General features: G+C 39.3%; 1 protein-coding gene across 1 annotated transcript in view; it reads right to left on the reverse strand.

Moving 5' to 3' along the window:
* The window catches only part of cntnap2a (contactin associated protein 2a), a 201,146-nt gene that overhangs the window by 14,563 nt on the left and 159,467 nt on the right, over positions 1-27,116 (reverse strand). The window contains exons 18-22 of the mRNA XM_042399826.1: positions 23,620-23,838; positions 18,180-18,416; positions 13,029-13,262; positions 11,733-11,866; positions 3,385-3,478 (exon numbers count right to left, since the gene is read on the reverse strand). Coding sequence (XP_042255760.1) covers positions 3,385-3,478; positions 11,733-11,866; positions 13,029-13,262; positions 18,180-18,416; positions 23,620-23,838 — 918 coding nt within the window. The remainder of the gene's footprint in view (positions 1-3,384; positions 3,479-11,732; positions 11,867-13,028; positions 13,263-18,179; positions 18,417-23,619; positions 23,839-27,116) is intronic.

Consider the following 27,116-nt stretch of genomic DNA (forward strand, 5'->3'; position numbering starts at 1 on the left):
TTAGTGCATGTGAGTCCCTCCATGTCCTCCTCCTCCGTTTCCAAGATGGCGGCCATGTCACAAACTTTCTCATATTACAGCTAAACAGCACACTAAGATATGTTCCTGAAAGCATTTGAGATGAGAAATAGGCAATGCAGTAACAGAATCTTGATTCATATTTGATTAGCACTGCCTAATTTGACAGTTTGATCTGAGTTTCGTGAGCTGTCGGTTCAAGGGCCGCTTCCCCCCCCCAACTTTATTGAGCAAACAACACACACATTTGTTTTGGTTTGAGATGTTGGTGCTATAGTGTGACATCTGGTGGCTGAATGTCGTGTATTGCAACTTTAAAGTTACTTTGTATTGGGCAGTACCACGTCATTATTTAAGCAATTAGTTGACAGAAAAAAACACATCTTAACTGTATATTAATTATTTTAATATTTTTATCATTTATTTTTTATAATTTTAGTAATATTTGGAATGTTATGTGTTTATGTAAAAAAATAATGTTGGCAAATATATTGTGATTACATTTTTTCACTGCTCAAATTTTGATATTGATATTAACCTAAAAAAATCGTGTTGGGCTATTGTTTGGATATTCATCTGTGTATCTATCTGTTCTTTAATGTCTAGCTCCCTTGATTGCTGCCCTCTTTATTCCAGCCAATTTATCCCATCCCACAATCAGCAGGCTGTGAGGTGATAGAGGAGACGTCGCTCTGATCAGTGTGTGTGTTTGTTTGTGCTGCACCAAACACAGAGTCTCTGTCTCCCAGAAATAGAGAATCTGATAGCTCAGCTGTCTGACAGCCTCTCTTGTCTCTGCGGTCCCAGCGCAGAACTGGAACAGATCTGATGAAATGAGCAAAGTCATATGTCTGCTTTTGTTCTGACTGCTTTGTTTCCTCTTCTTCTCTGTCTTTCTGAACACTATATTCCAGCATCCTTCTGTTTTCCTGTTTCTCTTTTGATCTAATTATCTCATTTTTTCCTTACTCTGTCCATTATGTTTTATTCTGTCATGATTTTTACTACAACGTCATAGCATTTCAGCATATTGAGTCTATTGAAGTGTAAGGCTGTATAGATGAATTAGTAAATACATGCTGTTCTGGCATGTTAGGTGACTTTGTCCTGTGTGTCCTTAAAGCATCTGTGCTGGGCAAAGATGGATGGCTGTGTTTTGTGTGTGTATGTGCATGAGCATATGCTTGTGTGTGTCAGTGCATGGTTTTATATTCCCAGGGATTCTTGTGGTGTGTGTGGCAGTCGATAGTTCTGGCTGGTAAGTGAAGTCGGCCATTACTTCAACCTCACTGACTTTGTCGGCACTTGAGGCAGAGGACAAAGGACATGAGAGGGAAGAAGAGGAGAAGAGAATAGAACAAGCTGCAGTAAAATGCAAATAATGAGATTCAATCCTCCATCAGAGGTACATTATTAGTAATTAAAGAAGCTAATAAACCCAAACAAAATCAAGCCATAAACCATAGTTACCACTTGGGAGAACCTAAATAGGTTAAGGTAATTGAGAATGGATAATCAGGGTAATTAGGGTAATCAATGTCTAAAGTGTTTAGGGCATTGTTAAGATCTCTAAATCCAGTGAGGAAAAAAATAAATGTTGCACAAAATCATGAATTACATTTTAATCAGCGTCAGCGCTACAGTGCCCCTTTGTCCTACAAGTAATGTGTCAAAATAGTAGCGGCTGACAAACCTAAATATCCACATAAAAGAGGAAACTCACGTAAAGGTTTGGGATTCTTTTGTTCTGTCAGTTATCTAAGACAGTCAAGCACCGTGGGAATTCAGAAGAGTCTAATATCAGGGTACCAAACATCAATTGTCAGAGACAGTTTCTGTCATAACATGGTATTTGTTGAGTTGCACAGCCTTATCAGCCACAAATGTGAATGAGCACCAGTGGTGCAAAGTAACTAAGTACATTTACTCAAGTACTTAAATACAATTTTGAGGTACTTGTACTTTACTTGAGTGTTTCCATTTGATGCTACTTTATACTCCACTCCACTACATTTCAGAGAGAAATATTGTACTTTCTACTCCACTACATTTATTTGACAGCTTCAGTTACTTTTCAGATGAAGATTTGACACAATGGATAATATAACAAGCTTTTAAAATACAACACATTGTTAAAGATGAAACCAGTGGTTTCCAACCTTTTTGGCTTTTGGCATCTTACAAAAAGCAGTGTGTAGTCGAGGTCACATTTCAGATGTCTATGAGTTGTTAACAGCTCCACCAAATAGTAATTTTTCCCTCTAAACTTCTCACATGGTTTCAGTTCAATAAATGATTTAAATAAATGATTCAAGATTTCACCAAAAATCAAAGATTAGGGAAAGAAAAAACTGAAAACAGATTTGTGTTTCAGAACTTTGTTTTTTCTTCTTTCCTCTCCCATTAATCATCTCACGACCCCTCAGATTTATCTGCTGACCCTATGGAGGGACCTGATCCCTATGTTGGGAACCACTGGACTAAACTAGCTAACTGTGTATAAAGTAGTTCAAGCTAGCTCCACCTCCAGCAGCTACAACAGTAACACACTGATGCTTATGTATTAATAATCCAATGATGTCATATATAATAATATATCAGTCGGAAGGATGAAATGAGTACTTTTACTTTAATACTTGAAGTACATTTCGCTGCTAATACTTATGCACTTTTACTTAAGTAAGTACTTCTGAGTACTTCTTCCACTACTGATGCATACCATACAGGCAGAGACAGATGCAGATGGAATTACTGTATGTGATGCAGCAGCATCCCTCTGCAGTTCTCTGGTGTCCTCTAGTGGACATAATGTGTAAATATAGACTCGTATTTATATATTTATATTTTAAGGATCACATTGAAAACTAAATGATTTATCTTGGGGTTAGTCTTGCCTTAAATTTGACTAAATAAAATAAATGGAATAGAATATGACACTTTTGTCAGATACACAGTATATATACAGTACATCTAAAAAACTGTTTTCAGTGTGCTTCTGAAAATCTGCTGATGCGCAGTTAGCCCAAAGGGTGGCACGTGTACAATATAATATAGAGTCAGATCTCCCTGACATTTGAAAAGGAAAGGAGAGACCAGCAGATGCTTGCTTCTAAAGAAACAACTGTGATCAGATTTGTCTGGTTTATCTAAAGTTGATTTACTGGGAGCTATAAATTACATTTTGAAAACTACATCTATGTTTATCAGGAACATTTACAGCTTGATATTAAGCAGATTGTTTGATCCATGAGAGGTTGGGGTTGGAGTGGTATGAGTTAATTAAATGAATGAAAACAACTGCAATAAGTGTAGATATTAAAGTTTCACACTGCATGAAAAAGGTTCAAATTTTATAGACATACTTACCGAAGACTTTGCCCAAGAACAGCGTCTTGACCAGGTTGAACTTTGTGTCTGAGGCATCTGGGAGGGTGTAGCTGACTGGAGGGTAATGATCCAACTGAGTCAGAGGGCGAGAGAGATGGAGGGATAATATATCAGTATCTGCATTTTTAATGAGAGTCTGGGTCCAAAAGTACTGACTGCAGCATTTTCAAAGACCTGGTCTAGGACCTGCATCAGCACATTAAGCAGAGTACACAAGATGATGAAGAAGAGATGGTAATTCACTGCTGTCAGGCTGTAAAGTTACAGCACAGCATAATCAAAAGCTCAATGTCTCCCTCTTGTGGTTTTAAAATGTCAGCCCAGTGCAAGGGAACCCACTCTGTTTACATTAAAAAACCCCTCATATTATTCCAATGAATCATGATTAAAGACAGTTCATTAAATATTAATTAACATAACTACATCTAATTCAGCAACCAGACAACCAGGAATAACTCCAGTATTAACTCAAGTCTATTTTTCGCTCCCTTTATTTCAAGGCTTAAGCATTGTCACAGCATGTTTTTGAAACTTATTAAAAATACAATTTGATTTTCCTCTAGAGGGTTGAAGTGGTATGGAAATAATCTACAAATAATAAATGGATATTCTTATCCTCAAAAAAATCAACCTGTATTACATCTTTTATCAACTTTTTCCAATTATATAAACTAGAAGAAATATGCATGGATATCTTCATTATGTGTGGTGTTTATCAACCTCTACCCCTGTTCAGAATACCAATCTATATATCTGTCCTTCAAGTCACACCAGACCAACTTGGGAAAGCTGTTAATTTTGCTTTTCTTTTTTGTTTAGTCAAACTAGTCACGGCTGAACACAAACAATTGAAAAGCAATCCTCCATAATGATCCCACAAACAAACAGCTCTTCACCAGGACTAGATAAATAATCACACATTAATTAACAATATGCAATAAAATCTGTGGTGGGTTCAAAGCTTTTTATTTTTTTCTTTCCTGGAGATCTTAAATAGAGAGAGAACAAGCAGCGTGTTTACAAAGAAGAGCGTCAGTGGAGATGTGAGAGCAGAGAGGGTGATGAAGGGAGGGAATACACAACTTTAATATCCCTGCAACATAATTAACTTGTTATTGCTGTATCACTGAAGTTTCTAATTAGCTTGAAGGCTGCAGCCAGTGCTATTGACGAGAATCATTTCAACCCCACAAATTGGTTTCTGTGTGTTCCAGAAATAAAAGATCTTCCTCCTTTCTCTCGTGCTCACAGGAGGACTGTATCTCAGCTTACAGCAGTGTGCAGAAACCATACCAGCGGCCCAAGCCAGAAGAGGGGCGGCTGATTGAAAACAATGACTTTTGTTACCGTGTCTTTTACTGGAAATTTGTTCCATTGATGTGCTGAATAGCTGTCTTGGCCTGTTAGCTGGGTGCTGAGCTGGACTGTTGCTAAAGGGTTGAGATTTGTGTGTGTGTGTGTGTGTGTGTGTGTGTAGTTCTTGTTTATTTGAATCAGTAGTCCTCCCATACAGAAAATCTCTCTACCCCCAACCCTGCCAGACTATTTTCTCCTTCTTTCTCTCTTTACACACGCAGCATATCCTAATTTGATTCTTTCCAAAAGTCTGGTCTCAGCGGAGCATTGTGTGGATTTTGTTTTCCATAGTGACTGCAGGGCGGGATAATGGGGCACAATTAAATTGCGCTCAGCTTATTTACTTTTATCTGAGAAAACAAATTGGCTGCACAACCAGGGAAGGAGGTGTGAGTCTCAAAACCCCACAAAAATGTCCACAGAGGGAGACAGCAAGGGAAAAAAAACTCATTTTACCAAACTTTGTCAATTACAACAACAATTATTGGGATCCTTTCCTTTTACGTTGCACCATTTAGACAACACAATTTTCTCTTTAAGCGCTGTTGGTGCCTCTTAGGTTACATAAAGCTTACATAAGCAAAGTAATCAGGGGTTAGACAAAGATAAAATTGACAATGGGTGAAATCTATTTCCCTAAGTATGTCCTCAAAAAGAATCTAATTTAGCCAATGTGCTGTATATATTCAAACTAATTTACGGTACACTGAGAACTTCTTTTGTGGCAGCTCTATTTCCTTAATGATATCCAAGGGACAGCAAAATCTCCTATCACAGGTAAGTGCAAATAAATGCTAATTTCCTTTTTTTTTTTCTACTCGAATAAAGTTTAACACCATTATCAAGTGAATTACTGAATTATTGTCCTGTCCCATCACAGCAATAGCCAGTAGCAGTTCACACAGCAGAAACCAACCACAGCAACACATTTTGTAGGATCTTTTATGTTAAGAAATAATTAAAAAATACTGTGAATTGTTGTGTAATAGGCGGGGAAAGAGAGGAAGAGAAGGGAGGAGAGGAGGGGAGAGGAAGAGAGAAGAGAGATGAGACGTCTGATACCTGAAGGGACTCCACACCTTCATCTCTAAACTCTCACAGTATGCGAGAGGTTTAGAGAAAGAGAAAGCCAGAGATGGAGAGACGGGAACTTATCTTGATGCCGCCTTGATACGCCTTTGATAGTGAGCTAACCTGTCAAGACCTCACAGACTTACTTAAAAAGCAAACGCTTGCTTCATTTGCTGCTCTCTGCATGCTTGAGTGTGCATTTCAGCAGGTGTTTGTGTGCACATGCAGATCCACACCTTGAAAGAAGCCTCAGGTCTATGAAGTTGCAAGATAACCTAAATGCATCAAAGTGATCTTTGTTATCATATTTTGTGGGTCTAATTTCTTTATCTAAAGACATTATCTTTTCCTTTCAACCCCCTCCCCCTCTCTCTGACTCTCTGGTCTGTCTTTTTCTTTTGCTCTCCATCTCTCTCCTGCTCCCTTTTTGCTCAAATTCCAATTACCACAGACCTACTTGTCTTCCCACTTGTTCTCTCCGCAGTGTCTTTAAACTAAACAGTCGCTTGTCTAAATGCCTTTAAGATTTGCAGCCCTGATAGCAGAGAAGTGAGACTTGTGCAGCCTCAGGTAAACACTCGACTCTCTTTTACCCTGGAAATTGAATTTGATCCACTGGCAGGCCCACCAGCATTACTGACTTTTATTGCATCTAACTCATCTCTGTCTCTCACTCATGCTGTCATGCTGTTTTATGAGATGAAAGCAGCTGCAACAAGGCTTCTGCTGAACATGTAAACAAACTAATGATGGGTTGGTTAAATTTGTAATGCTGGTGGCACAGTACAACAAAACACCAGGCTTTAACACATAATGTAATGTCAAATATTTCAATAAATAGCAGTACACATTTCACCACATGATATTTCAGAGTGAAAAAGCGGCTGCTTTTAAACAACTGCATTTAGGTGAAATTCTGCACCTTTGGTCAGACTCTGTAAGTACTTTTGATGCATGACATTTCTGACAGTATAATTAAAGCACACATTAAAGAAAAAATCCTTTACTCTGAGGGCTCAGACATCAACACTGGACAGTATACTTTGATAACAAAGCTTCTTCTATTAGCGAGACAGTGCATTTTGCTCCAGTGGATTAAAGAAGTCCCCAACTGTACTGCAGTGATATGGACATATATAAAGTTGAGAAATGAGAAATAACCCCTCTCAAAGATCACTTATGACCCATTAGAAGTGTGTGGCCTTGCATTTATCTACAGAGCCTCTGCCTCCTCTGCCCTCTGCCTGCATTTTCTTATTTTCTTATTATTTTGCTGTGTTCGGGATGTTTCTGGGCGTCAGCCTTTGGGTAGAAGGTGTGTAGCCCCCAGCCAATAACAGCATGCAGGATATGAGGTTGGGACTCGTAGCCTAGTGACCAGGTTACATCGCTGTCTCTGTCTCTCTCCTCTGCTTTCTGTCTGTGTCATGGATGTATAAGGAGAATGGGTCTGTGTGTTAGACAGAGGGCGGGGCTGAGCTCCACACACACATGCAGAGCAGAGAGGCCATAGCGGACAGGATGAAGTGTGAGCTTCGTCTGCATTCACACAACATCCAGAAATGCGGCACCTTCCCACAGGGTTGTACGGAGGTGTGGGTGTGATTATTCATGCTTTAGAACATAACTGCTGTGAAACAATCAGAAAATAACATTTTATTTCTCTGATTCACAGCTTTGTCCTTGCTACCACTACTGCCTCTCTTCATTCGCTCTCTAGCTCGCTCCACCACCGTTGTGAATGTTGTGTTTACAAACAGCAACTGACAAATCCTGCATACTATACCTTTAAAGAAAATTACTCATTTATTTTATGATACCTTGCAATTAGTCTTAGCTCCTCTACTGAGCAAAAGTTTGGACTTAATACTAAAGGGAAACCCACTTATTGCAGCTAGTAATAGTTTTCCTTGTTGATTAATTTGTGCATAAGATGTCAAAAGATAGTGTGGAATGCCGGTTGTGATTTTCCTGGGGTGGCATCTTCAGGGGTCTTGTTTTGTCTGACCAGCTGTCTGGAGCCCAAACTGAGTTTATTATAGAAATCTGAAAAGGCTAGTGAGTATTTACATTTGGGGGCTACAGCCAGAAATTGTTAGGCAATTTTGCTTTTAAAAATTACTTGGATGATTAGTTGACCCTCAAATAGTTGCAGGTTGGCTTTCTGTTGATTGACTAGTCAACTGATGTTTCAGCTCTAATTTTATTTATGACTATGTACATCATAACTGACTAATTCTGTTCCACTGTGATGCCATTACATTATTTTTAATATTCAAATGAATTTTATTTAATTATTAGCGCTATATCCACGTTGGATATTTATGCTGTCATGTATTTCTTTGCTGCATTAACATTTAAAACATTTATAAAAATGACAAATAAATACATTTTCAAAAGGTGGATCATGCAGATGTTTTACTGTTTGGGTTTATACATCTTGTAGCAAAACATGCTTTTTCTTCCTGAATCTGCACACAATTAAATGCATCTGTTCATTAGTTCTGCTGTGAGCAGTATATACGGTATATCCTAATTGTGGGAACGTGGCATCTATGGCATTCTCATGCGTATTATGATAACATTTAATGCCACATTCTTACTCCCTCGTCTTACTCAATGCCTCTCCTGCTCTTGTTGCTGCCACCTTCCAAAGCAAAATATGTACTGTTTCATGCAACTCATTAGGGTGAGGTGTAAGCTACCGTCATGGTTGCTACCCTAAAGCAAACACACTATTACTAAAAACCCTTGAGGGTATGTGAGAATTCAGTAGGTGGGAGGCATGGAGAGATGGATGAATTAGATTGAATAATGTTGATTTGGTAGTGCAGCATTGGCCTTTGTAGTGAGTAGACCTGACAAGATCTCACTTGTGCATGCATGTCTGTTGGTATGCATGTCTACATCTGTTTACGCGTCGATATTAAGGGCATGTTTGTACCTTGGCTTGAAAAGAGCCCTGAGGCGGTGAGGCAACATGAAAAAGTTTTACTCATCAAAGTTATCTTCGTTAGCACACCTTCTGGCTTTACTTTTCATGCTCTATCTATAAACTTCATCTATTTTTTCTCTACAACCATCCCTAAAACTGCCCTTGCAGATTTTTTTCCCCCTTAAAAACCAGTTAGCACATCACGCCCACTAGTGTTCCTCTTAATTCTCTTAACATTTTATGTTAAAGAGCTGAACCTATCATTCGGGGACAAAAAGATTCACAAGGTTGTTACTTAGATTATAACCTGAGCCCACAGGGAATAGCAAACTGGGGATATTCACTTGATAGGTAATAGCTCAGTCACACACTGAACATCGGTATTACTAATCTAGACACAAGTAATCCGCAATCAACCAGTGGCAGACACAGTGTGTGCACATATGTATGTGTGTGTGCGTGATGAGCAAAGAATCTTACAGTTGCTCCAATTCCTTTCTCTGCCAGTAACAAGCGATGTGTTATGTTGAAGTGCTCCCACTGGGGTGATCAGCAGTTGCAGGCTGTGATTTGCTCAGAAAATGAAGGAGATTTCCATTGGATATTTCAGTTTAATTTTCTTGCTGTCAGTATTTTTCACTGAAGTGTGTGAATGTAGGTGATGAGATTCCAGTATTGATGGGGTCATTGCTCCATGTACATGCAATGAGAGAGAGAGATTTGGAGGGCTGAAGACAAATGAAGGAAAGAAGATGTGATAATTATAGGTTTGCAAGAGTATTGTTATTCATTTTGGCCAACATTTTACTTCACCTTAATGAGAGCAACAGTATTATATGTATGCATTATATGTATGCCATTACTGTATAGTGCTCGAACTTGTTTTCTAAGATTAAAGCAAGTTGACAAACCAATTCTTTGTAAGTCATAATATACAGTACCAAGAGATTCAAGACATTTCAGCTATTTGCCTGCATCCTGCACTGTTTATACCAGTCAAAGGTATATGTACGTGTGTGTATGTATAATCATATCTTAAATGTTTCATGTTACATTCATTTTTCTTTGTGTCTATATGTCCACATGTTGTAAATGTATTAATTTAAACATCCTGTAAACATGCTGTAATTTATGTAGAGTATTTCCATCCTGCATATTTATAGCAAATTTACACTTAATTTGTATAAGTTTTGGAATGATTGGTTGCATTACCATACTTCTGCATCATTTTTCATGTCTGTTTCCAATTAGGTGCTACTAAAACAATCTATTTTCTCAGCCAAATCAAATTAAATTCATGGCCTAGTTGGGTGGTGTGAGAGCAAACCTTTTTCTTGACAGTTTTTCCTTAAAAATTGAAATGATGCAGAACCTGAGTCAAATTTTTGCTTCATATCATTCCACGTGTTTGTTTAATGGGAGGGATTTAATGCATGAGGATACGACGAAAAAGATGATACCACAGATAAGATGAAACATCATAGTTGCCTGCAGGGAAATTAGGTTCTGTCAGTGTAGGAATTATGATTCATAAAGAATAAACAGCGCATGATGTTGGCAAACAGCTGATATATTGGTAACTACAAGTTCAGACAGAATTATTGACATGAAGCTCTTCACACAGCTCCTCACAGCAATTTTTGCTGGAGGTGAGTCAACAGCTCTGGTTAATGCAATTTCCTCTTCTAACTACTAGTGGGGAGCTGGGCTTAATAGTGAGTGAATCACTATCTGGATACATGAGGTTTGCATCTCAGAAATATGAATATCAAACAATCAAAAAATATAACTATCAAATATATAAATCCTATAAACACAGTACTACCTCACAGTTACAAAGCAGAAATGTAAATGTGCAGCAATCAAGCCCTGCTGTGTGATATACAAGTTGACTTTATATATACTTTACATGGGACAATACATATTGTATTGATTGCTGTATAGATGTCATGTAACTATGACTATACTACTAAAACTATGCACCACACTTGCAATAGATTCACTTAACAGATAATAAAAGTAATAAAATACGTGTGTGGGTTTGTGACATGTAAGACTTTAAAAAGACTAAAGAATATGAAAGTGAGTGAATTCAGTTTTGGTTTTGGTTCACTTTTTAGTAAAAGACAATCTCTTTCTTGATAAACCATAAACTGCCCATACGAATACAATTCCAATGTGAATATAACCAGTAACTCGATTTTACAGGCAGTTGCTATCCATTTTGAGTCCTCCTTAAACTGCTGCCTGCAGCCAAATGTGAGCATTTTAGCCCAGAACAAAGTCTGTAATAGTTTAGCTGAATTCTCACTCCATCCTTGACAGCTACTGACTGAGGCTTGGCTGTATTGATCTACACTAAGCTGTTTAGCTGCACAAAATTCAAGAGCACACAGATAAACCCACACACACACAAACATGGACAAACACATGGCCACGCACAAGCACAAACATGCACAGCCTCTCTCTCTCTCTCTCTCTCTCTCTGTCTCACTCACATGCACACAGTTCCTTACAAACACACACACACGCAGAAATACATGCAGTCGCAATCACACAACAGCGTGCGCTCGCCTCATACAAACACACACACAGATCGATGCATTCTCTCTGTTGCTATACTTAGGCTGTCTACTGGAAGTGGATTAACAGTGGCAGGGGACAAGCCGTTTCATCACAGCAGAAGACAGAACAGGACACTGCTCTCCCCTCTGACTTATTGCAAACCATCGTGCTAACACTGGCTGGGCTTGTGTGATTGTGTACTTGTGACTCAGTATGTGCGTGTGAGTGTTTTGCGTGTGCATGAAGCTGCATGGCAATCCCCTCACTCCTTGGTTGCTTGTAAGTAGCATCTTGAAATTTAATCTCAAGTCTTTCAGATTCTGAGCATCAACTAAAAGTCAAAAAAAAAAAAAATAGCAGTGTGAGTGCTTGGATATATTTGTTTGTGTGCTGTCTGTACCTGAATGGTGATGCTTCTGTCGACACGGGACATATTGATGCTATGTGGCTGTCCGTTGGCCAGGTTACGCTGGTCCACATCTATGGCAAATGGCTCCTTCAGACCTCCCAGGTTATACCGCACCTGCAGTGAACCTGAAGACACACAGGCTGGAGGTTTGAAAACTGGTCTGGTTGTTTAAAACCTCACATTTCTGCCAAAAAACACATTTTCCCTGCTCTAAAATGTTTTAAGCATGAGCTGCCATCAATAAAAAAAATACCCAAATACATGAAACACATTTTTTTTTTAAGCAATGGCTGAAAAAACATGATTGCTGACAAGTCCATAAGTAGTTAGTGTGTAACTACATGATGGCCTTTAAGACTTGCCATTTAAAAAAAAAATAATTTTCTTCAACATAGCAATGTCTCTTTTTCTCAACCAAATGCAGTCTGACTGAATTGAATGCTTAAGGCCAAAATGTAGTTTTCTTTTTGAAGTGATGGTCCAAGCTGGGTGCTGGATAGTGGGAGAACCCCTGAATGATTCAGGGGACCTAGAGCTTGACAGGGCCCCGAGAACGTACCAAGGATTATAGATATTTACTGCCTCTGGGTCCTTAGTAAGCAGTTTTTAGGCAGCACCCTTGGGCAGCGTAAGCACTTTGTAGTTTTGCTTTAGTGACTGTGCACATCCGCTGCTGAAACACTAGATGGCACTGTCAAATTTTTATTAATTCTATTTCGTCAAAGCACTAAGCTGGGTGTCAGCCACTTAGTTGGAAGGATTTTTGAGAATTATATAAGTTTTCTTAACAGTATTGCAAGGACATTTAAGAGACCAGTGTGCAAGATTTAGTGTCCTCTACTGGAAGAAATGGAATGTAATATTCATAAATATGTTTTAATTAGTGTATAATCACCTGAACATAAGAACTATTGTGTTTTTGTTACCTTAAAATGAGCCCTTTATATCTACATAGGGAGTGGGTCCTCTTCCATAGAGACCGTCATGTTGCACTGCAATGTTTCTACAGTAACCCAGAATGGACAAACCAAACACTGGCTCTAGAGAGGGCCTTTCCCGCTTTTCCCAGCCACCATAGGTTCTCCTACATGCTTGAAATGGAGGGGTGAGGGCGAGAGATATTCAGTTTGTTGCAATCTGCAACCTCACTGCCAGATGCCACTAAATCCTACACACTGGTCCTTTAAAAATGTACTATGAAGCATTAGTCCGAGCAGACTCCTCACTATGATTTAACTGGACTCATGCAATGATAAACAAAAATCATTGCATGTGTGTGGTTCTTACCGTTCTGCCTTAACACCACCGCCATATAGTCCTGCGTCCTGGAGCTGACATACATCAGAATAGCTGGAGCATTGGATGTGCTGAAACTAAAGGCCACTTCCTCCTTTGTTAAATTTACATCCTGTGGTGTCAACTGGTGCGTAAGGATCTTTGTGTCCTTACTGGCTCCCGGTGTTGCTTCGGCCATAAAGTTGTACTTGATCAGTGTTCCTGCCTCAAAGAAACCCCCAACATCTGAGAAAGAAAATAATAGAAATACGATAAGAGAAATAAACACACACAGATACGGCTGTGTTCAGGAGGTGTAGCAAAGTGTGTGTTAAATTGCTGTGCTCCAGAATCTGAAACAAAACAATACATTGTTTACCAGTACATCAACAGACTTAATAGCATATTCCAGCTATTCCAGAAGGCTTATTGATTCTCCTAATCAAGTGTTGCGAAGGAGAGACCTTTTTTTTTCTAGACTTCTGTTATGCTCTTTTTTGTGTTTATCTGTGTGTATGTGTGTGCATGCATAATGTCCCTGTGTCAGTTACAAAGGAGATAAAGGGCACAATGTGCATGAAATTAAAGAGAATGGTTACAGGGAAAGCACCAAGCCTAAGGTTGTGTGTGTAAATAACATGGAATATGCCTTGCCATGTTTGCCTTCCCTCGGTGGCAGCAGTGAAAATGTATAGCTATACCTCCTATGAGTGCAGAATACTAAGTGAACACATTCAAGCATCTTATTTGAAAGCTTCTCTTCATCCATCACCTCCCACTGGACACAGTACAATAAATACTTCAAGCTACATTACTTAAATTTAATAGGCTTATTACAAGAAAATGGGCAAGTTCCCTGACTTGTATTGGCGTATGGGCAAAACCTCGCTTCCATTCAGCTCCGCTACAATTTTATCCTCTATTCTGCTATGCACTGATATAGTTTCAAGCTTTAGAAGTCTTGAGAGACCCATTTTACCAATTGTTCTGTGTTAATCAGACAGTGAGCTTGTGAAGTTTTTAAATAGCCTGTTTCTCACTGTCTGCCAAGATTCATGCTGCTGGGTATTAACTGTATCAGATTTAAATCAGACAAAGTGCAGCATTTCCATCAGAGCTGTATGCTTGATTGAATTCATATTTACAAAACAATATATGAAAAACAACATAACAAGCCTCAATATTGCTGATCAAGTATGGACACAAGGCAACAAAGAAAAAAAGCCTGTGTCTTCCCTCACAGCTAAATTCACATTTATTTAATGTTGTACTTATAATGTTCAAACACATCTAAAGCAGAGGACACAGCATGGGGTGTGCTGTGCATTAGTTCAAATTTCATGCTTGAAGGTTTTGGATTTGGTTGTGCCAGCTATTTGTAATTTCAGAGTTAGTTTGTGCATAAAGTATTTTATACATTTTTAGTAACTACCAGCTAGTTCCAAACTAGCTTATTTAGATTGCACCATTACAACTTAAAAAATGTTTTCTCAAGGCAACACTTGAGTAAAGCAATCAACTATTTAAACAAATGTTACTATGGCATTAAATGCTGTATCTTCCAAAAATTATATTTTTTGGGAATATGTGGGAAATATTAAACCCAGATTCATGGCAGTTCATGAAATAGTCATGAAATTTAATATATCTATATATATCTATATATATATATATATATAGATATATATATAGCTTACCCTGTTAGCACCTGCTACTGCCAATGTTACTGAGAAAAATGCATAAAACAGCTTGCAAGCTTATTCAATCTGTATCTATGGAGCTGTGTGAAAGTTAATCAGGGATTCTTTCTAAGAAATGGAACAAAACCAGCTGATGCATCATGGCAGGTGGCTGGAAATAAAGCTGCTAACATTCGCTAGCCTGATTCACTCAACACTCAACAATTCATTAAAACTTCATAAAAACTCTGCTTTTAATCCTGCTGCTTTGGTTGTTAAACTGTCACATTCAGTCAGTCTGTCAGTCAAATTATCAGGTTTTCTCATGTTCTTCACACAAGTTCTTCACACATCAAGTCAGTTGATCCTCCAGTCCGCCCACCAGACTGACGCGGACCACTGACTGCACTGATAAAATTAAAATGAAGAAAGAAAAACAAGGATAAAATCTTGTGATTAAATGTTGAGTAATGTGGCAGTTATACTTAAAAATGAATAACAAATTATAAAAAAACATTACAGCTTCTGTGCTCCCGCGTCCCGACTGACAGAAAAAAAAACATGGTACAGGCATGAAAGATACTTCCAATTGAAATATATTAGTTTGGAAGTCGTGCTGAGTGTCACGAAAAAAATGGAAAATTCATGTCCATGTATACAAACCTATAGATTCAATTTCGTGACTATTTCACAAACTGCTGTGAGACTGGGTTATGTAATTATTGTGTTATTATGGTGAGCTGTAATTTAAAGTCTTCTGAGTTTACATCATTTTTAAACAGCATTTTATCAAGTGTCAGGTCAGATATTCCGAAGGACCTCTTAAGGTATCAGCAAGCTACAGTTAGCTTAGTCTGTTGGCTTGTAGCTTACTTCCAAAACCGACGATATATAAAACTCAAGGTTTTATAAACATAGGTATAACTTTTATAAGTGCATTTATGGAGAAATATTTGTGTTTCACTGTTGTATCATGCAGTTTAGAATGAGAGGGGAATATTTCATTATGCAAAACGTTATTAGGTCATTGTAGTGTTATTTTTGTGAAATGTCATTTAAAATCTTACCATTTTACAGCATTATTAAATGGACAGATGTGACCATATTCCATGTGACCTCTTTTACTCCTTACTCTAAACGTGTTAGCAAGCTAATGGTACTTTTGTCTGTTAATTCAGTTAATACTAGCGACACAAGAGGTCGACCTGGAAGTTAGTAGGTGTAAATGTCAAGTAACAACTTATTTCTAATTAATTCAGTGATGCATGCTTAAATCTCTATTTTGTTAACACAGTATAACTAGGCTAAGAACTGGTGCAACTAGTCCCATTCTTGCAATCTGTTTAGCTTAAATTTAACTTAAAAAGCTAAACCTTTTTGCATTTCCCATTTTATCTTTATGCATACAAACTGTGGATTATGTGGGGTCTAAATGTAACCTGTCTCAGCCTTCTCTGCCCTGCTGAGAAAAAAGAAGAGAGACTCTGACTGGCTGCCCAGAGCCTCAGTACAGACACACACAATGGTCTGGAAGCATAAGAGGGAATGAGAAAAGTCCGCTCCGGGGCAGGGACTCTTTATGTGTGTGTGTCTTTTATGTCAGCGTGTGAGGAAATTTTGGAAAGGGAATTTGTGCAAGCATGCAAACCTCTACAAGTATCTATGCATGTGTGTGTTTTTGTTTGTGCGTGCGTGTGTGTCATGTATACGTATGTACATGTGCACATTGGCTCCCCGTGACCCTCAAGGGCAGAAAAGCAGAAGAATGAGAGTGTATAATAATAATACTGCAGGGTCCCCTGAGCAGTGTGTAAATATGGATACAATGGAAATGCACTTTGCAATTATGGCTGGCTTCATGCATTTTTCACTCGCTGGGAGTACAGGGAGAGAGGGGGAGATTAAAGTGAGAGAAGGGGAGAGACTCAGAAAAGAAAACACGAGAGGGGCAACTGGGAGAGGAATAAAATGGAAGAGGGTGGTAGAAAGAAAGAGGAGGGGGACAAAGATGTGGAAGAAAAGAACATTTATAGAGGACAGAGTAAAAAAAAGGAGGAATAGAAGACGTAGGACAGAGGGAGATAATTGCAAAACAAAGAGGACAAGGACTGGAAGCAGAGTTGAAAGAAAAGGAAGAAAGGAAGAGAAAGAGGAAAGTCATGTCATGCACAAAAACAGACAGACACAAGGGTGTGCTCTCTCCCTTTTTTTTTGCCTCTTTCTGACACATACACACACACACACACACATGCGCGCGCACACACACACACGCTAATCTCTATTCTCTAAATCCTGAAATGCCTGATTGGTTATCACAGAATTCAGAGGAGGTTTTTTATGTCTTACACTAGCATATCACCACACGCTGTCACCCTCTTTCCTGCCACACACACACACACACACACACGCACGCACAGGCACACTGCTTTTCTGTCATCTTGTCACCCCCCTGCCAAGAGCACGGGGGGAAAAACACTATTCGGCTTTGGGAAACAAATTAATTCACGTGTCGGGGATCAACTCTCTGACTGGGAGCTAGCATAAAGCCTCTGACAGCACTGCCACTCTTCTCCCCAGAGCATTTTATGAAAACTTGTTTTGGGAAGTCGAACTTTAATGCTGCATCCAATTAATCCCTGTGAAACAAACATGACGTTTTAGCTCATGCTACAGTGCAAAAGTGGAGCTACAGTGTGACATTTCTCGTCTCTGAACTTCAAAAATTGTAGAGCTACAACCTCCGCTTAGTGAAGTGACTTGCATTTTGTTTTTTACTTTGATCTCTCAGCTCTGCAGCTGCACAATTTTAGTATTCAGTGAGTGCACTCTAAAGTCAGGGAGAATTCACTCTCAATCAATGCCCTTTATCATAAGCCCAAACACTTTCAACACCGACAGCTCCAAACTGAATAGGAAGTGAGGACAATCAAAGCACGCAGCAAAAATCACAGTGGGTCGTCAGGCAATGAAACTCATTGAAACATAACTACTCCAGCAGTAATCCTGGCACTATTTGACTCTGGCATTGTGAACTAAAGAGGGACTGTGCCAATGATAACGTTCTTTCACAAAGATGCCCATAAAAGTCATTAGAAAAGTATTTGCTGAGAGATAATGACTCAGTATGTCATCCTAAAATTCGGAGCAGAAAGGTAGTTTGTTAGATTTGCGAAGGGGAATAAAGGAAAGAAAGCTATTAAAATATTCAGTCATCTGCTGCTACTATAAGACACTTCAGGGAATTGCAAAAAAATCCTGCAGTGCTAGCAAAAGGCAAACAAAGTTGGATTTCAAAATAACACTTGAAGGCCTACTGGGGTGATTGATTTGTCTCACAGTTGAAGTTTTGAAGGTGAAGAACAGTGTGACCGATCAAACATCCTTTGAATCAGGGTGTCCACTTTTAGTGGCATTCATAATCCCATGATCTACCTATTCAATTAGAGACTGAAATCCTCTTTTTTTACTGTAATATGCCTCTCACCTCTGGTGCAGAACGGGCCATCATAGGCGGTGGCGGTGCAGTCACACAAGTACCCGTTGTACCTCTCCACACACTTTCCTCCGTTGCGGCAGTACATCCCATAACTTGTACAGTGACCTTGGCAACCGGGCTTGACCCCAGGCGTGACCTTGGCTCTCTCTTCCAGGTCGAGGGTGATGCCGTTCATCCGTAGGGCCCGGATACAGCCCAGGAACCCCCTCTGGCCACCTGCAGCACCTGAGGAGCGAGGGAGAGGAGTGAAGGTGGCGTCGATATAGTGAGAATATGTAGCATTGGGGAGTAAGTGAGATAGGTAAGAAAACAAATAAAGAGACGAAAGGGAGGACAAAACGGAAGTCAGGGTCACAAAAGTCATTCTGAATGCAAGAGGCTCTGCTTTAATCTCTTTTAGAAATGTTAATATCCTAACGCCTGGAGGAAGACACTGATGTCACGTTAATTGTTCCGACTGTGACGCCGTTCTTCAAACAACCTTCAACTCATTTGATTTCTTCACTAATTAGAACAGCCTAATGAGCACTATGTCTTAATGAACATCTCACAAGCACATACACACGTAGAAGAATGCAGGCATGAACGTAAACTACATGGCAAACATCACACACAGCCTTCTTGATTTGAACAAGTCAATATAAGCATTAATGCTTAGCCTTGGGGTGTCGATAGCCATTCCTCTAAAGTGCTTCCATTGTCATTCTGGCTTTGCACCATTACAGTCTAACTACCCATTAACTTGGACAGAGTAGGGGCGTTAAATAGATTAATGTGCACCCAAATGACTATAGCAATAAACACACTCATAAACATACACCCACAGGTATAGATTCAAACATTCACGAGCAGAAACACAAAACACAGTTACACTGTACGGATACAGTAAACACACAACAACATGCGCATGCACATGCACCCTATCATTAACGAGAGCCAGGGGGCATTTTAGTTATTAAAATCTCTCAATGGCATCCTTTAGATTACAGAGAAGTGTCCATTCAAGACTTTAACACACACACACACACACACACACACACATTCAGAAATACACACAGTGTAGTGTTTCCATTACTTCAGAGGACATTACATTGACTTACATTGATTTCCTGGAGACTTATCCTAACCTTTGCCATAACTACTACTTGCCTAACCCTTACCCTAACATGAACATGACCCTAAACTAAACTTACCTTAACTTGAAATCAACCCTAAAATGAATGATTTACGTTAAGAGGACTTGCTTTTTGTCCCCGTAAAGGCGGCAAGTCCCATCAACATGAGGAATACCACACACACACACACACACACACACACAAAAACACACACCTGCTAACTTAGCCACACAGGGATAACACTCATATAATAAGATTACTAATACATGTAATTTGATTTTATCCAGCCAATACATTATTCACATATCAGGATGCAGCTGGGCTTTCGCTTGCTTTCTCCACTTTCCAATCCCACAACGGATTAGACTTTTAGTACACCTGTTAATTAATCTATTTTGTACCGCTGATTGGCTGGAGGTTTCTGCCACCTGTTTACTCAGGTCTAAATCAGTCTCTGATTAAACGGACAGCAGGCTCTGAGGCCTGCGGAGACTGCAGCGGACACGTACACAGGTACACACAGGTGTGTTCAGATTCTGTATTAATCATAAATTATAGGCAACAGAGCCTGACTGATACTGACTGCAATCAATATTAACTTTCACTATATATATTGTTATTGGTGAATATGGTGCCATATATGCAAAAAGAAAATGCTTTATATAATATTTTGAAGGATACATTTTTATTTAAGTTACTGTCTTCTTTGATTATTAAGCTTATTTTTCAATTGTAAAATATTTTTTGTTGCAATCAAATTTGGGGGCTCAAAAATCTTGATGTTGTATGTTTAGTGGCTTTATAAATGTCAATATCAGTATCTGTCTTAAAAATCAAGAATCGGTCCGGCTCTAGCATGTACACACACACACACACACAAACAAAAAGACACAAAACAGCACAACCGCACATTACTGCATAGAAAAACAAACACACATGCAGCATGTGTAGGCACTCATTTATTTATGTGTGACTCTAGGGTATGTCACCCTGTAATGATGTGCTAATGAGGAAACATGTTATATTCATTAGTATTCAAATAAACACACACACACACAACATGCAACAGGCAAATTCCCAATTAAAAGAGAGGACCAGTCTACAGTTAAGTGTCAAGCTTTAAAATTGATATAACCTTTTTGACCTTCACCATGTGTGTGGATATGTTGGTATGTAATCTACATTTCTGAGTAATGATGAGCTGGTAATGATGCACTTAAATACTGTAAAAAGTCAATAGACACACAGTAAGCATGTATATATGTGTTGCAGATACAATACCCTAATTTTTTTTTTTTTTTTTTACTAATATGCTGCACAGCTGTTCAACCATTACCATCGTATAACAGAATGATGGTACTATGTCCCATTTGGTCTTTTTGCTGAATAAATCACCACAAGAGTGTGTATTCACTCCATGTTTATATGGGGTGCTCTTAAGGATGCCATTTGTATTGGTTTAAGATGGGTATTTTTGATTCACATGGTCTAAATGCCATTTCAAAAGCCTTTCTAACCCACTGGCATTTTCCAGGGGGGAGATATTATCATAGAAATCCCATTTTACCAGCCCAGTGCTTCATATCTGTTGGTTCACAGCAATGTTATCTCACTTAAAGGGGCATAATGGGCTTACTTCTGATGGATCCTTGCATGAAAAATGTACTTGTGTACTGAAATAAGTCTGAGTCTACAGTAATTGCTCACACCTATGTGTGAATGTGTAGAATGAATCAAAAAAAGGAGCGGTACGAGGACATGAGCGGTTACCTTTCAGAATATTAATCCTGGCTACCGTTAACTCACCGCTGGTGTTGGAGTTGCAACTGAATAAGATGCAACAAAATACACTCTCTATTTGAACCGTAGGTGAGATCTGTGAGTGTGTGTTGGCATGTACTGTGAAAAATGAAGTTGTCGTCTCTGAATCAGTGTCACAGAGACATTTCATTGTACTCATTAAATGTTACCTACTGTCTTGGCAGGTGAGCGAGGCTGGTTTCCCTGTGACAGGTGTCGTACACATGCAGTGAGTAGCAACAAGCAAGATGTCGATCCATTTAGACAGAGGCGAGAAAAAGAAAAAAAAAAAGAAAGTAGAAAAAGAAAGACAAAACATCCAACCATAAGAGAATTGAGCAATAACATGCAAAATCATTAAAAAAAAGCGTGATAGTGAGCATCAATCGAGAGGGAAATCAAAAGAACAGATGGCGGCATTAAATGAATAAAATGTGGCAAAGATTTATATGCATGTATGAAGTGAATTGGAGAGCTAAAAGTTAACAGTGTGAAGTAAATGACAGCAGGCTGATGGTATAACATTTACTCTCAAGGCCATTAGAGCAAATGAGCCACTGTGCAGTAAACACTAAAGCAATCAAATACTTGATGAGGAGCATATTGATTGAGAAAGCGAGAAGGAGATGATACAGAGACGGATATCAGAATGGTGTGTTTATGTGAAATGATGCCTAGTGTGTTTTCCTTTTTTTCCTCTTCCATCAAATATTGCAAAACAAAGATGGCTGCAGCAGAATTCTAAGTTGTATTTAGTTTAGGTTTTTGATTTGCATTTTTTTTTTCCTAGCAGCCAAATCAATATTAATCAGAGACAACGTGTGAAGTGGCAAAAGACATTCTATTACCCGGAAGAATAGAGACGATGTCAGACAAAATCTTGATGCCAGTTTAGCTGCAGTGCTCTCCTCTCTCTTTCCAAATCTCTGGATCAAACACAAAAAGATCTCTATCTTTTTTTGGATGTCAGAAGCCAAATCTAAACCACTTCCCTTTAGTCGTTGGGTCACTTCCTGTGTGCCACACTGTAACTTCCCAAAAGCAATCCTCAAATGAGGATTAACCAGGGATTAGAGATCAGATATGAGAAATATGAGAAGAATCTGTCCCCTTGGTGGCTGTTGTTACATACAAGTCTTCCCCTGCTTTCTCTCTATCTGACACAGAGCAGGCCTGAGCCTCCTGTTTTCCTTCGACAGGAAAATAAGTCAGGATATAGGCATGCAAATGAGGCGGCCGGGGCCCTATCTAGCAGCCATTACCTTCCCGGTTTCATAGCCGCGAGTCGCACAATGACAAAACCTTTCTCACCCTTTTCCATTTCACTAAATGAAAGTACAAATACACTGAGAGGCAAATTGGGACATGATAAGGTGAGGATGTTTCAGCAGCGTTTGAATCAGCAAAAGTGATGAGACAATGAAATTATATTACAAACGGGGATTGGGGGGGGGGGGGGGGGGGGGGGGTTAAGGCTATCACATCGAGATGCCTGATTGGAATTTGGAACAATCTCCTTTGGGCAGAACTTTTTTCTACGAGATAGTAGGAGCTCTGTGATCCGCCTCAGCACTTTTCCCTCCATCCGCAAATCCCTAAAACTATTTTAGCCCGGGAGTTTGGTTTATAGACTATTGACAGCTCAGCACAAAAGATAGTGTGAGACAGAGAAGTGAAAGCATAGGGAGAAAAAAGCCAAGATCTTCTGCCATTTGTACTCCTGATGAGGTTGACAGACATTGTGTGGAGAGGTAGACTGCGCCATAAGGACCACAGCAGAGCTCTTTAACAAAATGTAAGCATAATAAGCATGATAATAAGGCCTAATAGGAGGGGAGTCAGTGGGCTGATATCCTTTTTGTGCAATAATAGTTTTTTAATCTAAAGAAAAATAAATGCTGAGTCAAAGTATTCATGTGTCAAAGAAACGACCTCACCAAGTGAATTTAGTGAGTTTTAGTCACACACCCTCACAGCCGGCACAGAGGCTTAGCAAACTACTAATTTAACTTTATTAAAACATCCTCTCACTTACCGAGGACGTGCGTGTGTCCACATATGTGCATATTATTAAATGTGAAACTCCTGTGTGAGTGTGTGTGCTGGATTAAATTTAAGTTAATTAGCAGTGGCTGTGGCTAAGCTGGACCGAAGCCTCTTAAGAGAGAACACAGACTGATTTCTACTAAAGGCTGGTACATCTTTAACTTGTGAAACAATCCTACGTCCTCGCGGCAGATGTCTGTATCTGAGGGTGGCGTTACTGGGAATACTGACAGTACAGAAAGATTTTTAATTAACAATTCAATCCAATAACATGGATGATGTGTACTTAGACGCTTGCTTTCCACACATAAGCGCTCATAATTATGGTGTGTTTGCCTTTGAGTGTCCCTTCTACACAAAGCGGATTTAAATGGTCAAATTGCAATCAAATGTGTGTATGTGAGTCATTCTTACACATAAGGATTAATTGTTTGTATAGAGTGGAAGGGTGTGTGTCTGTGACTTACCCACATAGAGCTGGCTGAACAGCTCTAGCCGTGTGTGCCCCTGTGCAGGGGCAAGCTGAGATGCCCGATAGGTCTGATCCAACTGAAGGACGGCCTCTTTAACACTCCGCTCGGCCATCACGCGGTGCCACTGGTCATCATTGAGGGGCATGGCCGAATGCACCGTTAACTCCACAGGTCCATTTCCGACATCGAAGGAGAAGGAGACAACTTTAGGAGCTGCAGGGAGAGTGTGAGGGAAAGAGAGAAATCTTAGTCAAAGTCATTTCTAAAACCACATGAAACGCATAACTCCCCGTTCTGTCATAGTCCACTCTATAGGTAAATATGCGTTCAATTTCTAATCTAATGGCTCATTTATTTCGAGTCCATTCATTTGGCTTGTATAGATTTCAGCTTTGCAATACACGACTGCTCACAGCTCTGGACAGGACTAATCTCACAGGCAGTCGATACAAGCCAGGAACTGTTGGTTTTGCATGACATAATATTATATTGCAGCAGCTGCGGCACTCCGGCTGTTTCCGTGTGTTTTTAGTGTTCTTAAACTAGAGTTTTGTTGGAAAGAAGAAAAGGCAAAGAGGTGGGGAGGGAACAGAGAAAGAGTTAAAGATAAATGACAGAGAGAGTGTGTAAATGAGCAGGAGAGAGATGGAAAGGCAGACAGAAAAATGAAACTGTGCCATACGGTCTTGTTTTTCTGCATTATTAATTTGTGTGCATGTGTGTGTGTGTGTGCATGTGTGTTGTGGGGAATTATTAGCATGTTGAAATGCTAATACACTTTAGTGTTTCCCCGTAGTTCAGTTACCTAATATTGCAACAGACCAACAGGGGGCACTGTTATACCTTTTATGACCAGGGTAGATTAAACACCAATGTTTCATTGATATTTCTGAATTACTGTGTGTGTGTGTGTGTGTGTGTGTGTGTTTGAGCCTACCACCTGTCCACTCCAGATGTTTTTGCTACTGCAAAGGCGAGGTCACTGTCTGATGCCTTTTAACCTCTCTGTAGGGAACAGTGATCAATCTATGTGTAGGCATGTCATAAAAGAAAAGGAGTTGGGAAAATAGACAGAGAAGGTTTGCATGTGTTGTGTGTGTTCAATTATCTCTTACGTTACCTCACCTTGATACAGTCAGATACGTTATCTCCACAAGTCTAAATATGTTACTGTTTAAATGATTAAAAACAAATAAAAGCCGAATGACAGGTCTCTCCTCTGTCTTAAAAGACACTGCTGATTTACATTCATAGTTTTAGTTGTAGTCAATGCCTCTGACTAAACATTGTGTTTGTAAGAGAGATGTTCAATGAATACTTGTTGCTGTAAAATGTCAATGGAATCCTTTTGCCTTGAACTATAAAGGGAATGAAGCAACAGTGAGGAAACAACGAGGAAATGATTTTTCCTGCTGGAAAGATGATTTACAATCGTCAAATTAAAACCCGATTTGACTCTTTTCTCAATGTCTGACCCTACTGCGAGACCGCTGAATAAAAGATGTATATTCTGGGTGGCGCCATATGGAGGTTATTGGCACCAGTGTGCTGCAGTCATAGAAATGATAAATAACCACTCCATGGCGCTATATGTTGCTGGTTCATTATGGCTTCATTAGGCTCAGATATTAGAGTGGATACTTTTATGTAGTAGTCGATGGGGAAATTAACTTTCATTTTTCCCCTTTTGCCTAATCAATATGCCTGGTCTTTTTCTCCTTTTCATATCGCTTTCATCTAATTATCTTTTTTCATTTCCATTCTTTCACCTCTCGCATCCCTTCTACAGTATCTACAGTACACCCATTGCCTCACTTTCTTTACTAACTTCTCTCATGTTTGAATTCTTTGTTTGCTTGTCCTTTCATTTCTTTCCTCCTTTTATCCACCCACCATCCCTTGAGTCCATTACCCATTTCCTGTGCATTCCTTCCTTTATTCTTTACTGCTTGCTTGCATTCACTCACCCATCCCCTATCAATCAGCTTGTCATTGTGCCCTCCCTCCCATCATTCCTTCCTCCTTTACTTTCTTCCTTGATTCCTTTCTTGTAGACATTATATCATTAGACGAGATGCAAAGACACCAGATATCTCACGGATGTGCTGAGTGCATTAACCTATAAGATAAATCTAAAAAAGCGCTTAAACATTCAACTACCCACAATACATCACACAGACAAACACAGACACACATAGGATAAGACCTCTGACAGGCTTTAGTACACTGAATTAATGATGTCTGTATGCAAAGTGCAGGTCTGCAGGGCAGGGAGGAGTGACATCAGTTATTCTAAATGCTGAAAGAAAGCCAAACATATATCAGAGTACTGCACTAGCAACAAAGTTACAGCAATGCTGCTATAGCGGCACTGAACAGTGTGGGTGTGTGCGTTTGATTATTTGTGTGTTGTTTTAGCAGCTCTGTAAAGCAAGACGGATGTCCTACAACTTTCTTTTTTATACTCTGCCCACAGGCAGGAATGAAAACTAAAGCGCCCTCAGAGCACAAAGCTCGCCTCATCTATTTGCATAGCCGTGATGGATGTCATAAGTGTTAATGTGTGTGTGAATGTAATTTTCTGTTTGTGCATATACTTGCAATGTTGGCCCAGAGAAATCCCAGCAGAGCTTTTTATTTTTGTTATTTGTTTTTCTATTAATCTTTTAATATGGAGGCTGAAAGAGCCGAGCTCTAAATTATGTGTCAGCACAGCACCAAAAAAACAATGATAAATAGTGATAGAGATTGTGTATGTCTCTGTGATAGGGATCACTGCATGTGTGGGTGTACATATGTATGCGTGTTTGTCTACAGTGAAGCTCTATTTGGCTGCTCTTCATCTATTTTCGGATGGCTGGCAGTGTATTATCTCTTCGATCCCTTTTCTGTTATACTTGCTAATTCTTTGTTGTCTGTCTCATTCGCTTTGTTAGCCTTTTGCTCTGTGCTTTTCACTCCCTGGACGACTGGAACACAGTCTGGAACCTTTCAGGAGGGAAAGTCTATTTAAGCTCAGCCAAACTCTTGACTGTCACAGCAAACCTGCTGCTGTAGAGGCTGAAACATGATTTAAAGCAACTTCTAAAAAAAGCAAAGCATCTTTGTAACAGAGCAGCTCTTCAAATATAACTTTTTTATGCTTATCAGCTAAACTTTCTCAGTGTGTACAGATATAGAGGTAAAGATGAACTTTTGACAGTTTTCTGAAGAAGAGTCTATATAAAAGTCTTAGTAGTGGCTGGTTGCTTTTTTCTTTAGTAGATAAGCAGATATTGCTTTAACAATTCAGAAACACCTGACAGCATTAAAAAGCTGGAGCTGCATAAATGACTGCTAAACTTCACATGTAAACTTTGTCTGTCTCCTCTTCACACAACAAGGTCAATAACACAGTTTTATAAGCCAGGGTCTCCAGGCAGGAGAGTGAAGTTCTCAGCTGGATCCCTGACTGAAAATATTTTTAACCTTTGGGCAAGACTATCATCTGA

The sequence above is a fragment of the Thunnus maccoyii genome, chromosome 21, assembly GCF_910596095.1.
Source record: "Thunnus maccoyii chromosome 21, fThuMac1.1, whole genome shotgun sequence".
In the NCBI taxonomy this organism is placed as follows: domain Eukaryota; kingdom Metazoa; phylum Chordata; class Actinopteri; order Scombriformes; family Scombridae; genus Thunnus; species Thunnus maccoyii.